The sequence below is a fragment of the Athene cunicularia genome (genome assembly GCF_003259725.1).
Source record: "Athene cunicularia isolate RWA chromosome 11 unlocalized genomic scaffold, athCun1 chr11_part1, whole genome shotgun sequence".
Taxonomy (NCBI): domain Eukaryota; kingdom Metazoa; phylum Chordata; class Aves; order Strigiformes; family Strigidae; genus Athene; species Athene cunicularia.
The window spans coordinates 18,357,973-18,375,635 of record NW_020799113.1 but is presented as its reverse complement, the minus strand read 5'-3'; the positions used below and the strand labels follow the sequence as shown (position 1 = coordinate 18,375,635).

Sequence of the window (17,663 nt, the reverse complement as noted above, 5' to 3'; positions counted from 1 at the left end):
CAGAGGAATGGGGAAGCCAAGAGATAAAAACTCTTGATTCATTCTATCAACTACAGCCTGAAAAAGCACAGGCCACGCCACCTTGATAACCTTCCTGCGTCAGACCCAACTAGACTGTGAAATAAGCCTAGCAACAGGTCTGCTTAAATCTATTGTTGGAAATTCATCACATGAGTCAAGCCTGCCAGAGCGTGATCAAAAAGACAACTACCTACCAGATCACCTGTAGTGCAGCAAGGAAAGACAAATGAAAGTCATCTCTGAATAGTAGTCCCCCCCAGAGGAACAAATACATATTTATTGAAAAGGTACTGTACAGAATCAGGACATCACCCTTTCCAGACAGATGAGATATGCCATGTATTTTCTCAGTTGCAAGTAAGACAATAATACTATTGAAGAGTCTCCACATAAGTTTCCTTAGTGAATGACTTTTACAAGCGGACTGACAATCTACATGTTCTCTGGATACCTTTTCTCCAGGTCGAATGCTGCCACATTTCAGGAGATTGATGTCAGCCTTGCAGTCATCCATGAAGCCACAGATCAACCGATAATCGCTGAAGATAATGGCTGTCATTTTAGTGATGTACTGATGGCACTGGTATTCAGTGATGTTGCCTCTGTGATCCACCAAACATGACACCAAGAAGCCTTTACCAACTGGTTCATCCGCACACTCCTTGATCTGTTTAAAAAAATAATAAAAATACAGTGGCTGCACTTACTGAAGTTAACCTTTTTAAAAAAAATAATCCTCAAAGAAACTTGCATCTGAAGCTTCAAAATCTGCTGGCAAAGAAACCCTCTAGGCTTCAGTTTGATTTTCAGTAAGTCAGAATACTTGAAAACATTTCAGAAATGAGAAATACCTCAGTGTGCCAGTATCTGAAGAAAGCAAATGCAGTGACCTTGAGAATTATAAAACCTCTTGCTCAATAATAATCTTTCATAATAATCACATTGAACCCCTGCAATCAAGTGGATTTGTAGGAAAAATGCTAGTTTGACAAACCTTTATTTAGAAAGCCAAGCATATTACAACATCACTAAATCATACTTGGACCCCCATTAGCCACCTGACCTCATACAACACAACACATACAACACATTCTGGCTACAAGTGAGAGTGATTCAAAAGTCAGTACAGTATTTATTGAACTGTTTATAACTTGGTGGAAGCTGAAAACTACTATAAAAGAAAATCATAATCAAATTCATTTTTATCAGGCTCTTAGAGGAACTGATAGTTGATACTAAACCATTTTACTCAGTGGTGTAAAAATAATAAAATCGTGGCTAACAAAAGCTGAAAGCTGTGCAGGGATTGGAAAAGCAGTATACACGGACAGGTCCCTAATATAAAGCAGAGCCTGCACTGTTCGGGGAAGCAGACAGTAAGGCCAAAAAGGTCACCTTTGGAAGTAAAAGATGCAGGCAGTTTTGACAATGTCTTTCCAAGGGAAGTGAAAAACATGGTTCCTTATCAGGAACCATCATTCTTCCTTATCCCTGAGGAATCTTGAGATAGGAGCAGTGCAGTGCCTTGCTCCAAAGAGTACCAAGATTACACAGACTCTTTTTAACCCTGGGAAGCCCATGTTGAAATACTTGTCCAGTTCTGGTGTTCCCTGTTCAGGATCATGCTGAAAACTGCAACCATGATGATGCAGGAAGCATGCCTGACAGCCAGACACTGAAGTACAGCAGTGACAGTTTTTCAAGCAATAGATACATGGATTGACTTCATTACATCAAAGATTTGTCCCTGTACAAATACTGAAGGGCTCATCAGTCTAAAAGGAGATCCATGACAATCAATAATCGAGGAAGGTTTTAGACACCAAGCAAGGGCGATGTTAAGGGAACTATTTTATCTCAAGGGAATCATTATTCTCAAATATCAAGTTGGAACCTTTATACTGGAAATTTTTAAAAATGGACCATCATCTCTAGAAAGATGTATTTAATTCAAAGGAAAACTAACTCAGGGAATACTGTGACAGACTCATACAGGTCAGACTAGATGAATAAAACCGATCTCTTGCTGCCACAGCTTACAAGGCCATTGCTTTCTATGTAACAAATAAAACATGCAGCATTTTAAACACCATTATTTGAAGGCAGATGTAGGCTGGTAGAACATTTTGTAATTAATCTATATAGCTATTAGAAAAACATAGCTACTAAGGTCAACATAATTGTTATAGAAAATGCTTAAAATACATTTTGAAGTGAAAACATGTATGAGTCATTGCAGGGTGAAAGGGAGAGAGTTGCGCAAGCTTTCTCCAGGAAAGCTGCATCTTCGGTTTGGCCCTTCTTCAGCTTAAGTACCGCAAGCCAAACCAGCACACAACAGCAACATGCTGTTTTTGGAGGAGCTTGGCTTTGGAAACAGCCCCAGAGCTCCACGGCCTGAGCCAGTGAATTGCATAAAAGACCAAGCAATCATGTTATTGCCTGGCCACTTCTGAAACAACCACCATTATCTGGTAGCCAACTATAATTCTAGATTAAAATTATTGCCAGAACTTATAAAATCGCAACAGTTGAGAAAAAAGTTGGTATTTAAATCTATATTTAGCTGATAAAATTAAAGGTGGACTTTTCAGAATGAACCTGGTTGGGACAGTCACCTATTTCCAAATGACTTTTACTGGAAATTAATTTTCTAGTTGTATTTTGTTCTTAATGCAAAACAGTTCTTAAAATCAGCACTCGGATATCAGCAAGAAAACAGCTACCTGTTAATGTGAATTAAAGAAAAATATTCATAGGCTAATACTGTATGTTAGCAGTATTTTCCCAATACATATGTTAGTTTTTAAAAACTGTGTTTTAGAAATACTTTTAAAAATTAGTGGAATAGTTTATGCACCTGTCTTAGTATTAAGTATCAGAAGATCAAACAAGATTATTGTGACTTATGCAACTTTTCTTTCTTGAAATAAAAAGCATTCACCAAACAGCAAAATACCAGCAGTCCATGTTATCATTCACCACAATTATAAGATGAACTCTAGTGGCTGATGTACAGCTAAAATGCTGTGCTCTTCCCACAACACATCCCAGATTTAGAGGGTACCATTTACAACAATGTCAGACTGTCACTGTACAGAAGTCATAAACAGACTGTTGAAAAAGCATTTTCAAGAATGCCTTGACTGTAAAAATTCTGCAGCAGCTATATGACTTAAAACAGAAAAATATAATCTTCCCTATGATTGCAAAAAATGAGATTTGACAGGTTTTGTAGTGTTTGCTTTGGGGAGTTACTAAACTCAAAACACAATGTAACCCTTTTATGCAAGCTGTTTTCCTTCCACTGTTTAATATTCTAGCTTTCTTGTATTAACTGTTTTCTTGGTCTCTCCTTATACTAAATAATGGTTTCCCACTAATGCTATTCTTACGCAACTCAGCTGGTACTGAGAAGGGGAAGCAGAACCCTAGCAGGCCATGAAGAAAAATCAATCGAATACCACTCAACTACACTACTAATTCCCAAACATTTGGAGCCAGGCTGCTGTTGACATCCTCAATTTCTCAGATCTCTGTGTGTTCATCTCAAATGAAAACTTTGTAAATAATGGGGAACCCAAAACATGAGGACTTGAGGAACCACTCATCTTAAACTTGCTCTGGGCACTGACATATTCCCCTTGTCTATTAAGCAAGTCTGCACCACTGAAAGCTAGACCCATGGCAAATAAACTGCCAACACAAACCAAGGTTGGAGAGACAATCTGGTATACATGCAACTGACTGTCTTTCAAGAAAAGCTACTTTAAAACCCACAAAGGGGCCATCATCTAGAGCAAAGAGGTTTTTTAAAAAGCAAGTTTATGGGTAGGTGAAGATATTCTGGTGGATATACAAACTATGTTTTTCAGAGCACGGTTTAATGACTGAATTAAGTCAGCTGAAGCCTGTACTGCTGTAAAGAGCCTTGGTGCCACTGCTTCCCCTTAAGTCTAGCTGAAAACTATCTCAAGCAAAGGGAAAAAACCTCAGGCTCAGTCAGCTCCTGTGTGGTTGAATGTACAGCCTCCAGAGCTCCAGCATGAGCACAAGGAAATAAATGATTTATCAAGTAATCTTTGAAGCTGGACTGAGGTGTGTTGATGTTTGAGGTAGAGAACTCCTAGTGCAACCTATAAATGGGAAATTCCTAACAGTCTCCTTAGAGTAATTAAACTTTGAGCCTTGAAGAAAAAAAAAAGTTGATTCATCATTTGATGCCTACGTGCTTATTCTTTCTGCTAGCAAGACATAATCCAAAATCAGCTTTATGCTAAGTTCAGTTGAACCCCTCCTACACTAACACTTGTTAAAATTGTCAAACACTTGATGAAAAGGGGACAAATCCAACCCACAACAGATTTCTGACAAAAAGTCAGGTGAGAGCTGATGGGTTTAGTTTATCATTTCTTTCTCCTGCCCCTTTGTCTGGCACCACTAAGGTAAGTGGCTTTTTCTGCAAGGAAATCAAATTAATTACACCTAGTAATTTGGCATCTAAGACTAGAGCTTTCCCAAACCTTATTTACACACTAATTCACTATCACAAAGAAATGAAAAAAAACACGTTAGTGCCACAACAGCAGCCATGCCTTTCTTCTGGCTTACCTCTGCAATAGTGGACTTGCAGACTTCTCTGGCCACGGATTCAAACTTTGGATCTGTAGTCAGATTCAGCTTGTAGTTCCACAAGAGCTATAGAGAGAGCATTTGTAGAAAGAGAGTTTAAGAGTTTCCTACAGAGAATGACAAATATTTTTCTTCAGAAAATAATGAAACATCATTTATTCCCAGTCTGTATCATCATCCTTCTACAGTGCAACAATCTATGTAATGTCTCCTTGCCAAAAACTTTGTCCATTTCTGCAGTAATTTTCTCATATTTAACAAATTCATGCTGTTAGAAATCTCTCCATAAGGTCATGAGCTGACTCATTACAAGGAAATATATCTAATGAAGACAATTTCATAACTGAAAGGATGAAACAATGAAAGCTGTAACTTGCTACCAGCTACATATTTATCAAAGTCTTTAGCTCACCATACCTTTCTGCACCATGGCTTGTCTGCCTGATGCAAACGATCTAACAAAAATGAAGTCCTCAACACAAGCAGATTTCATACTGAAAACCTAATAAAAACCTAGCAGAAGAGGAAGGAGACAATGCAGCTGGTTCCTTCTGTGAGGGGCTGTGACCAGACAACTTTTTGGACACAAATACATTTCAGACCTATAGGAGGTTCTCCCTCTTGCTAAGCACAATGATACATTAGGCACTAGACTGCAAAACGTCTCGGCAAGGACTGTTCTTCTAGGAGCCAGAGATTAGCTCACATAGGAGCCTTGATACATTGGGTCATTGTGCAAGAATCAATCTTGGGCAAGTCACACTCTGCAGATATATACACATCCCAGATGTCCTCCTGAGGCACCATAAAGTAAAAATACAGGGTAAGATAATAAAGCCTCAGCAAATTAATAGCTGAGATGTTGCCTAAGAGAAGCTCTATTAGCTCATCTTTTTTTTTTCTAGGAACTCAAGTTGCATTTAAATATTTTTCTGTAAAGTTTAAATAGTTTTAAACATCTGTTTCCAATATTCTGCCTCTGTGACAAAATCAAATTAATACCAAAAAGATAAACAGTTTGGTCAAACTTGTATTTTGAAGTTTCAATTGTACACAAAACACTAGAAAAAACAACAAAAAACATGATCATACACCAAGAAGGCAGGTTTACATCATCTCCAAGACAGTGGAAGCACACACAGAGAACTAAAAATTAAATCAGCACAGTTGCACTGTCTTCCACACCTCATATCATGGATTTATGAAAAGTTAAAAAAGGAGAAGATGGAAGTCTAGGGTATTTCAGAGGAAGTAAGAAGTTGTAAATATGCAGGTTTAATAAATAGAAGTGTATAAGGAGGGAACCTGTCCTCACAGAGAGTGCTGTAGACCTCTCCCAGCCAGGATCAGAAGGACAAGAATGAGGTCCAACACCTACAACTCTGCATTTGTAATCTCAGACTCTGGAGAATCCTGAAATGAGATGCTCTCCAAAGGAACCTTCCCACAGACAGAAGGAAGGTTAAACTTGCTGCTTAAAAAAATCCTGATTTTAGCACTAGGCTGTATTTACCCAGAAGATGATCAGCAGTTGTACTACCTAAGCCTGCAGAGAAAGACGAAGAAAACATTTGAACATGAGATGACTCTCTTGTGGTCTAGCTTTTGATCATTCCCCTTCAATTTCTGCCTGGGAAGATGAGACTTTGCCTGACTTCCTATTCCTGAATGGCTTCTATAATCCACAGCAGCCTGACATCTGCCTTGTGGCAGAGACACTGCCATTTAATCCAGCAGAGGAAAATTCCAACTTTGATTTCTCCATTTCTTCTTCATTCAGGTAATTTCTGTTGGCACATTTAAATGTCAGGTAGGTAAGTTTTAATTATCGAAGACTTCTCTTTCAAAAAAAAAAGAAAAGACAAACAGAAACACGATGTGTCCTTCATCTGATCCAACCCTGCGCAACAGAGAATTATAGCTGCCATGAAGTCAGGCAGTGCAGTGCTAAAGGTTAATTTATAAACACAGTCAGAAATTACTAGTTGTACAGCGTGGCCGGGTTTCATTTCTGGAATTTATCTTCCAGTAATAAACCAAAATATAGCTTCTCAACCATCTGAAACCAAGACCATCATTGTGGCATGCACTTGACTGTGTCCAGGGCTAACCAAACAATTCACGGTCTTGATATGGTGTATTCTAACAGAATGCAAATGAGAGAAACCAAAGGAAACCTAATACCAACCTTAGCTCTGATGATTTTTTTAAAAAATGTTTTAAGAGTCTTGGGATTTGAAGAGTCAGCTTGACAGCCTGAAAACTGGCTAACAGTTTGTTCACAGTTAAACACAGCGCTGAGAGGAAATCTGTTCTAAAACCAGCCAAGTGGTTCAAACTGCCTCTAAATATCACACCCCCACAGCATTTTCCAAGTGAGTCTAAGAATTTAGCAGCTGTGAAAGCAATACAGAAGGCTTCAACAGCTGAAATTAAAGAGTTTAAATTCAGTTCTGCTCACATCTTTCCCAAAAGGAGCACATCATACTGCTCCCAGTAACTCACGGGAACCACCCCCCAACTATAAAATAGGAAAGACGTCTGCTACACTCCTCCGATACAGAACTACAGTTTACAAAGCTTTTAAGTACATTGCACTTCGAAGCCTCCAGTAAGACCACAGTGGCTCTACTGGATTAAAGAAGTCACCTTGTGTTTTTCCTCCATAGGACAGCACAGAGACCCAAACGTGTCCTGATTAACGGCTCTTGCAAACTACCAAACTATGCAAAATATCAAAGGTTGATAATGGATATAAGATGCAAATGTCATAGCTAGAGACTAAATAAAACAAAGCAATACTTACGTGATTGCAGTCTGAAGAGATTTCATTATCTGGCTGAAAGGAGAAAAAAGGAGTGTCAGTTCAATACTGATGTGATGCATTACCATAAACTTACAGGAACTAACATACTGTCAACTCATTTTCATTGTAAGAAACAATTTTACATAAGCAATAGGAAATTTTAAAACCTGCATAAGTGATGATATCTAAGTACCAAAAAGATCCAAATAACAGGTACCTTAGACACAATGCTATCTTAACTCTACCGAACATAAATGGCACAGGAGTAGCAACATTTATGTAGATGCTGTAAAAACATAATGAATGCACCTGTGTTTGGCCCAATTGCCCAAACTAAGGCAGCAAAAAAGCATCTGTGGGAAAACAAAGATGCAGCAGTAAAATTTTAAAGAAAAATAAGTTTCATGCATACAACTGAAGGAGAAAGGTAGAACTCGCTTCCCTTCCCTAGACTGAAATGTTCTTATGCCCCATCTGAGAAGCAAAATCTTTTCTTTCAGCTGTACATAAAGGGGCCAGTCTAAAGCAGCCCCGAAATTTACAACTTCAGCACGAGAAACTGGTAACATCCCATATTCATACATCACTTAAAAATATTTTCTATATTCTTAATTTTATAGTAATGAAGGTACTCTGTTATATACTCAAGACAATCCAACTGACAAGTCCTAACACACAACCTCCACCAGACCAGTTAATGTGTTGGAGAGAAACACCCATGCTCCACAAGACCTGTGGCTGCAAACCATCCTGTTCTCCTTCTAGCCTGAGTAGCTTCCACAATGGAGAACTCCTTGAAAAAAGTTAATCATACAAATCCCTATCTCATCTCCATAGCAAGCCAGGACAAAAATCACTGGCCCATTATACCCACAGAAAAATCAACCCTGACTCAAAGAGTCTGCTTCCACCGATATTTAAGATGCCAGACATGCTCCAAGAGCCACAGACACTCAAAACCGCTCAAAGCTTAAACAAACACATCACTGACACCAACACATCAGAACTCAGATATTTGTTGTAAGAAAACTAGCATTTCATCAGTTTTGGACACAAGCAGCCTATACCCAAAGAGTTTTTCAGTGCAAGCTTGTGCTGTTGGATGACACTGCATGTCGTATAGCTGCACAACTTGCATCATTGCTGCTTCAGAGAGCACAAACACAAATGTATGGCAAAAAAAAGAGCATGGGAAATATTTCCAAGTCCTTTATTACAGCCATTATTAACTAAAGAACTTTTATTTTGTATAGCAGGAAGTGGCAGAAATAACCTTTCCACTTAGAACATAACAACAAAATGGTACCTGAAGGATCATAGTAATTAATTGCAGTTTGGTCAGACCACCACCATCTAAAACCATATCTCCCAAAGTAACCATGAATTTGAAAATTAGGATACCAACTTTTTTTTAAAGAAAAAAGGCTAGCAGATGCCTGCTTATTGTCTTCAGACTGCAGAATTGATTCTCACAACTGAAAACTAAGATGGCATCCAAATTATAGGATTTTAAAGCAGCCCGTAAATCCAACACTATCGTGACTTACAGGGTGTTTTTTCCTGAATTTTTGCACCCATTCTAATCATCCAACAACAGATGGAGGGTTTGGACTAAGCTAATTTCAAAAGCTGAGAGTCAGAACGCCCTCCACTGAAGTTGGTGTCTCGGTCTTTCAGTCAAGGATAGTTTCTTTATATAGGCTAGCACTGTAATTCTCCTCTGGAGGACAGGACTTACTTACACATCTGCAAGCAGAAGAATAAGAACTGGAAAGCACTCTCCCCAACCCCTTCTTGGTTGCTGCAGTTAAGAGTTTTGCATCCTCCAACCTAATAACCTTTGTTTCAGATCCACCAAAGATTAAAGCTAAGTTTTTCTGGAAAGATGAGCCTAAGAAGATAACAGACTGGTTCTCACTGACTGGGGAAGCTTAAACAAGCTTTTCTTGAAACACACAACATTAAAATACCACACATTGAAATATCAGCTTTCCCTGCACTCTGCAAGCAAACCTCAGCTCTGAGCCATCAAGACTTACTCTTCTGAGAAGAGTAACAGAAGTTAAATGGGACCTTAACTAAGATTTAGTACTGCATACATTCACAGTTCAGTATTTAAATATGCAAAAGCATAAGATCTAGCCAATAATCCTTTAAATGTGGAACAAGATGACCACCTGCTAGCTAAAAGCTGTGATCCTTCTTCCCTCTTACCATTTCAAGTGTAGGAGAGGTAGTTTCAGTGGCAATGCTGACCTGCTTCTCCCAATTTAAGTGAAGCAAAAGGAGAATAATAATCCTTTTTATCTTGTGTCTGATGAACTGGCTGAGTTCGAGGGGAAAAAACCTCCCCAGCACAACCCACACCAGTTCTGCCTTTCTAAGGAGACAGCCTGTGGCACTCTATCCGCTACATCCACCCAAGAAACCTTCCGAACAAGAGCAGTTTCAGAACAATATGCCTTGTGTAGTAAGTCATGAAAAAAAGGTAAGTTTCATATTACCATTAAGCAAAGTTGAGGAGCAAGAAAAGCTGCATTGTGTCATCCCCACATGGTGAGCTTGAGGAACACAGATACTCAGAGACCTCCCCCTAGGGCAGAGGGAAGGAGGAGAACAGCCCAGATCTGCACCACATGCGAATTAAGGCATTTTAGGAGAGGAAGCTGACAGCAAGGAGGATGTTCCACCGATTAGTGAGGGAGAAGGACTCCTCTTACATCTCCTAATTGAAGGTTTAAAAACAGATTTACAGAAAGCACATGTGCCTCTGGGCTCACAGAAACTTTTGCTGTTTAGCAGCTTCGGTGGGAATATATTGCCTTTCTTTGCAGTTCTCTAAAAAGCTCTCCAAACTCCTTCATGCACTAACACTCAGCTTCCAGAGTATGAACACCACTTCCTACCTCCCAGGAAAAGCAGAGTTTAGGGCAAGTACTAGCTGTAAGAAAACCTGAACAGAAAAATCATTTCCTTCCATTCAACCACAAAACAACAGACACAAATCACACAATTAGTATTGTGAAGTCTACAGAGAAATTCGAAGGTTTGTATGAAGTTATATCACCACCAGACTATGAAGTCATCAACACTGTGTTGGGTTTAAAAGTGCCTTTTCTCACTCACCAGATCTCAATTCACTGAAACAAGCTGTGTCAGACACCCCTTTCTAAACCTCTCTGCTGCAGCAGTGGTATTAAACTAGGTCAAAATGATACAGCAAGTGAGCAACCCACCACCACTACCCATGCTCAAGGAGACCCAAGGTGTTGGTGTTTTAGCTTCAGAAATGGACCACTGTCATACTGGTTCCCAGCAATACTTATTTAGTCATAGCTATACCACAAACCAGTGTCATGCATCACCATCTAGTGAAGAGCACACTGTCTGCGGTGTGATTACTATCACCCCCACAGCTCGAGAAGCAGGGGCCCTTTCAGCTGCGTTTGCAACACAGACTTGATTTGTTCTTATTTCATCACATCCTAAAAAATAATTTACACCACTGGATTTTGAAAAGCAAGGTAAGAATCCTAATCAACTACTGTAGATGAAACTCAAGGTCTTGGGAGAACTCTCTGCAGGGATTACTGTAATCACCAGCAGCTGCCTGACCTTCCGTTCCTTTGCTCCCTTGAAAATGTCACGCAAATAGAAGAGTCTGAAGTCAACTGCCCTAGGCCTTTATTCCCAAAATGTAATCCCTCTTTAGAGCAGGAAGAGGGTATGACAGCAGACGTTTCCAGTATTCTTTTAAGGCAGGAGTAACAGTGCACTGGATGAAAAGTAAGGACCAGGCACATCTCAAACATCAAATACAAATAATCTTCAGGTATTGAAAACAACACGCTTTGGACTCACTCAAGCAAAAATCTCCAAGAACCAGCATAGAGCAAAACAGCAAAATAGAAATGCAATTTGCTTGTGGATGGGAGGAACCCAGTAGATGTTCTCTTTCTGAATTCAGGAACAGATTGCAAAAACAAACAGGTCAATTAGGTAAGGACATTAATTAAAGCAACTACCTTCCTACAAAAGAGAGGGTAGGAAGAAGTCCAGTCAGACTGCAGATGTCCAGTTTATTGCATTGTCACATGCATGATGCCCTACAGAGCACGGTGTATATGGATAAGCAGTACAGGCAGCTCATGGTTCCTAGCCACTGCAATGAAGTTTTCCACTCTGACCTAAACACACATAGTTATCACTAATATCTGTAAAGAAATGGTACAGCAGGCCTGCTGACCTGGGAGCTTCTAAGGAGGAGACTATCAAGCTGATAAAGTGAAAACTGACTTCTTAGCTGTGTTCTTCCCACAAATAACAACGATCCCTCTGCATCAAACAAACCCAGCTCAGACAGAAAACTCACAATAAAATGATTCAGTCCACAGGTATCAAGCTAGCTAGACTTAGGACACCAGAAAACAGCACAGGCTAGATGCACGATAGCAATCAAGAAGAGATCTGGGGGAACCACCCTCCTGCAAACCTGATCCCTGTCTGAGGCAACTGCTAGAAATGATTCTGTAGAAGAATCTGTGGAAACAAGAGCAGATACAGTAGTCTAGGCAAGAATCAACACAGCTTTTGTAAAAGAAGAAAAACCACACATCACACAACCACCCATGCTTCAAACCTACTGAAACATCCTGGAGTTCTGTGCCAACAAGCATATGGCTACAGTAAACCGTGTTCACACATCCTGCAATCCTGAAAGAGTCATGTGTGATAAAAAAGTTAAAACCAGTGATAATTTAAGTTCAAAACAGATGAAAAGACTTTGTGATTTAATTACACATTTAGTGAGCAATAAAAGTTAAACTTGTTAAGCTGAGCTTGAAATATTCTCCAACACCAGTGAACTGTTAGTACTAAAAACAAACCCAGTGTTGTTATGTCAGCAAAAAACCTCTACACTTATCATTCATGCTTTGAAAAAAAAAAAAACAGTTTGAGGTATGGTGCTGTGCATATATCATGCACTAAAGTTACCAAGCTCCTAGCTTCCATATACTTTGCTTATTTCATATAAATAATTTTTTCCCCACTTACAAAGAGACTACCAAAGTCTGCAGCACTGCAAATCATTTGAGCAAATAATTACTTCCACACTGGTTAGGCACTCCTAGTTCATGCAAACTTAATAATACAAGTTAAACACAAACATCTAACCACCTCTAAAACATATACAGAATTTTGCATATGAAAGTCAAATTATCAGGACCAGCAGTAATTTCTTTAGCCACCCCCCTGCACACACAAAGTACACACACAAAGTCGCAAATCACCCCAACCACCAAATTCTGCAACTGTTTTTCACTGAATTCTAGATTCTACAAGCTTTTCTATCTATGCTGACATTTTATACCCTCCATGGGTATGACACTACTAAGACAAGTGTGCTCATTCAGGAAAGATCAAAAAACACCAGCAGCACATGTTGTGTGTCCTCCTGGCCCAGAGCCAGGGAAAAAGGAGCCAAGGATGAAACAGGCCTTATCCATACCTACTTTGAGGATCCAGTGATCAGTATCTGCTTCAAACCCCAAGAATGTTTAGCAAGTCTTACCCTTTCTTACATAGCTCCAGTGAAAAACAGAATTTTAGTAACTGTCATGTTTGGCTTATTTCACATTTGCTTGACGGTAAGCAAAGTCTCCAGCAGACTGCATGCCCTTCCTCCATGGCAGAGATCCCTCCCTGTGCAAATACCATTGGCTGCAAAACGACAGAAAACGCTCAAGTTTTAATTCTGATGCATCAAAAGTGACCACAGATTATCATGCAATTAAAGGAAACACTGATTCTATTCACCTAACAGCCAAATATCGTTGCTGGTTACTTCGTAGCAGCAGACCCCTTTCCCCAGCTGGCTGTGCTGTGCAAAGCTGCACAGAGGGTGTCTGGAGGCTGCACAGCTGCTCCATGCTGGAAGTGCCACACTGTGCAGAACAGCCTGCTTGCACAAGCTATTCTTGTCCCTGCTGCTTCTGCCTCCCTGCATGGGGGACCCTCAAGCCCTTAAACCCTCTTAGCAGGGACCTTTCTAATTTCAATGCTGATCCATGTATCAGAACTTGGCATGATCAAATCAAATTTTCCCCTGATGTTTCTGTTTGTTCTTCCCTTAGTCCCCTCTTCTTCCTCTTGGAGGCTTTGCAGCCAGTCCCAGTGCCTTGTGGAACAAGGCAGACTCTGAAATTATGTGTTTGCCAGAGAAATTTGGCAGCACTACTACCAGATATAATGTTTCCCGTAACACTCCTCCACAACAGAGCTCTGCTACTAAGCACAGCACCGACACCAAGCTGCAGATCATGCCAGGAGGTTTCAGGATTTGCTCCTGGAAAGCGCTCTCACAACACTGGCAAAAATCTTAGACCAAAAGGCATGCAAGGGTGCTGGTAGTGTCACAAGAGAAGATGAAAGGAGGAGAGAAAGAAAAGAGCCAAGTGAAACCATAGCAGAGTGCTGAACTGACCTGATACCCCACTGATTGAGGTGGCCGATCTCTTCTTGTCTTCCTCACCCCTGCCACTGGCTCCATCTCACAGAGGACTCCAAAACCCAGCAAATCAACAGAAAAGCTGTTCATCATTTTAGAGTTTTCTGCCAGGCTAGTACAAATGTGATTACAGAGGAGTCCTGCCAGCAGCGGTCAGATTACTGGGAAAGCACAGTGGCATCTCCACCTGCAGCATCAGCCAGCCCATACATCTATTTAAGCTAGGCTGAGACAACCTAACTCTCAGACTACCTTCCCGAATGACTCTGCCTTAACTCCAACCAGAAACAGCTCAGAATCATTGAGGAGTATTTCAGTAGAGACACAAAATCAACAGCATGGGTTTCAGCAATATTACACAGCATCTGCTGGGGGATGCAGAGGAGAAATGAGTGAAAAAAAGGAATGGAAGCCCCAACAAATAATTCCAGTGCAACAGCTAATGAAAAAGCTTTTATCAAGTATGTTCATCATCTCTTAGTAAATCAAATTTCATCCCTTATTCCCAATACAGAGATTACACGTTTTCTGACAGTATGTACTCTATAGTACCCCAGAGGTGGAGCTTCACAGAAAGTTTCCCAAAAGCCACGAAGAGTTCACAAGCAAGATTCAGTTTTGCACAAAATAAAAGTGGTATGGTGGAGCCCCTGTCTCCCAAGAGAACCACATTGTCCTAACCATGATTTGCTCCTCAGAGAATAATGTTTTGGATGCACATGGCCTGGAATTAGAGAAATCCTTTCTAAATTAGCTTTGCATGGAAGCTACGAAAAAAGTTCATACCAAAAGCTCTGTGTCCCAAGGCACAGGAGGAGGGCAGCACTCAAGTGCAGGTTTCAGAGCAAACACTGCTTACTCATCTCCCCACTCCTACAACTTAATGAAGTGTTATGCTGCCAAGCAAAGCAATCAAGCTCTGACATTCCCCACTTGCAGGCAGCTTCATGACACTACCATTGCTCATGTGCTGGATAGCATCTCTAATCATTACCAGGCTCCCCCACCAAGGGCTCTTGCTTCATTCAGCATCAACAGAGAACAATACTCTGAACACTCAACCAGCCAATATTCATATTTGTCTTTGTTGTTAAACGTCTGGGCTCATGACTCCAATTTTCCACACTGAAAGCCATATAGTGTTCCCAAAGATCCTTTCCCAGTAGCACTTTCCTCCTGCTCTTTCAACAAGGCACATGTGTCACATCAATCAGGGCATCTATCCTCACCAAGGCACAATAAGCATCTCATGCCCATCGTTCAGGGCACGAGCTGTGCTGCTTTAATCCTAATGATTTACATTCACACATTCCACCTCTCAACCAAAAATAAGACAAGCATCCAAACAGGTGGGAAGCAGACTCAGCTATTTTTAGCTGCTGCCAGCTATTCTATTTAGAGGCAATAAAAATCAAATACCTTAAAGAAGCTGTTTCAGCCTTAACCACAAACCACAAGAAGAACAATTTTACTTTGAAGTCTTCCCTCCTTCCTTCAAGACAGTGGTAAGAGCCCTACTCTTCCCTCCACCTGCCACATTTTTTTAAGGATAGAGACAAAATAAACCTGGAGTTACCTCTATCACAGTATTTCAGATCAGAGCAACAGACACACAATTACATTTAACATCAGTACTTATAAAAAGTATGGATATTACATGTAAATCAAAAGGCCTGCAAAAGTCCTTGCACAATATCCAGCACTAGTCCCTTGCTGTTAAAAGAAAAGGTTTATCTGAGCTTTTTACATGGCTTATGTGCTCCTGAATTCTCACGTGGTATTCAGCTTCTCTTTTGTTACCTCACAACGCCAAAGTGGGGGGCAGGATGTACCAAGGGACCCCATGTGCCAGCTTTGAGAGAGATTTCCTGAAAACACAAAGTCTCCCAGACCTTGGCTGTCAGTCCAACTGCCTTCGTGAGAGATGAAGTGCAAGGGGGAGGTCTCCCTCAAAAGCAAGAGCAGCCTTAGCGCAGGCAGTGTTCAGCCACTTCTGACAGCTGGATTTGAAACACAACACTGGAATTTTCTTCAGAAGACCTGCAGGGCCCCAACACATCACTCACTCCTTCTCTGCCATAAGAGGCAGGTGAAGAACAAGATCCCTGAGCCAGGCAACTCCCTGCTGCTAAAATAAACCATTTCAGTTCTTCTCACGCTTCAGCATTAACCACAATCACCAACTTTATCATCCCCTGTATGCATCAATTTTATCATGGTACCATTCAAAGCATGAAGTAAAACCCATGACATAAGCTCAACAACTATGCCCAGGCACCGCTCTCTCCTCAGCTGCATCCACCCTCTCTTTCTTCATTACAACGCTCAAGCTCACTGAAAACGCTGTAGGTATCATGCAGCTGCTGAGAAAACGTGATGGCAACCTGGGGCTCCCCAATGCTAGGGTGACAGCAATTAAAAAAATGTTAGGACATGTTCCAAGTTAAGTTCATTACGTCAAACATAACACACGAGCTGAGAAGCACAAGCTCTTGACCTGACACTACTTACAAGGGACAGAAGTCTGGATCTTAAAATACTTGAAGAGATCAGCCTGTATCAGAAAAAAGCTGGACTTGTTATGTTATTCCTTCTCTAATTCTCCCAAAGAAAGTTCTCTGTCAAAACTGTCTGATTACTCAAAACAGCACATCCCGTTAAACTAGAGAAGTAAAAGTCACTGAGACACATTATTATAAACTCACTTAAGGAACAGCACTGCCTTTGTACACAGTGGGAATACGTGCAAATAAGCACAAAGTGTTAATGCCTGTTAAGGTCTACAGCACAGCTCACAAACACGGCAGCTTGCAGGCAGCATCACTCTGCAACGCAGAACTAGGACACTGCCTCGGCAGGCCACAGGACTTCTCCAGCCCTGTATGAGTTTTCCCCATGAGATCTGTTTTTCTGGATTCTCATCATCACCCGCTGAACTCAGCAGGAAATGTCTGTAGGCTATTTTTAGGGAGTCCTAGAAACAGCACAGTGCCCTCCTCCTGTTTTGAGTCCCTCCCATACAGGAAGGGCTGTCCATGGGATGCATGTCCAAAATAACCCCTGCTCCCTACACCAGCCTGCGCTTCAGAAGGCAGTACTGAGCTGTGCCTCCTGAGTAACAGCTAACAACAATCTACCACCAATTTTATGTCCTTTATAAAAAACAGTTAGAAGGCACTCAACAGTAAGTTTCAAAACTTTAAGGTAGGGCATTTATCCTGTTACACTCCCAATTAAACAGCTCTAGTGATCTGTTTTGCCATAAATTATGGTTAAACGCAATCTGGGTCAGACAAAAAACATCAGTCAGGATAAGGCAAGTGAAGCCTTAGTCATGAAGAGGTACCCACCGCCAGCCTCTCTGGCCAAGAAACTGAAGAAGTTCAGGAGAGTACAAGCAGGCAGAAGTCAGGTCCCCTCTCCTCACACAGTGGAGAAATGAAACAACCACCAAATCCATCTGATGGACAAGCAGTAAGACTGAGCAAGATGCACTAAATTCAAAATTCACGTGGATGCTGGTAAAATCACGTCACAGGATTGCTGTGTGACAGGTGACCTGCAGTGGATGCTTCTTCTCTTGAAGCCTTCGATACACAGATCAGGAACCAGCTAACACACTGCCAAACCTCCTTTTCTCCTCTGGGAGCTCACCACCAGCTTCTGACAAACAAGACTTTTCCACAAGTGCAGACA

The 17,663-nt window shown here is 40.8% G+C and overlaps 1 protein-coding gene across 1 annotated transcript in view; it reads right to left on the bottom strand.

The window, feature by feature from the left end:
* The window catches only part of GLG1 (golgi glycoprotein 1), a 78,344-nt gene that overhangs the window by 34,060 nt on the left and 26,621 nt on the right, over nt 1–17,663 (bottom strand). The window contains exons 3-5 of the mRNA XM_026856974.1: nt 7,460–7,492; nt 4,633–4,719; nt 473–688 (exon numbers count right to left, since the gene is read on the bottom strand). Coding sequence (XP_026712775.1) covers nt 473–688; nt 4,633–4,719; nt 7,460–7,492 — 336 coding nt within the window. The remainder of the gene's footprint in view (nt 1–472; nt 689–4,632; nt 4,720–7,459; nt 7,493–17,663) is intronic.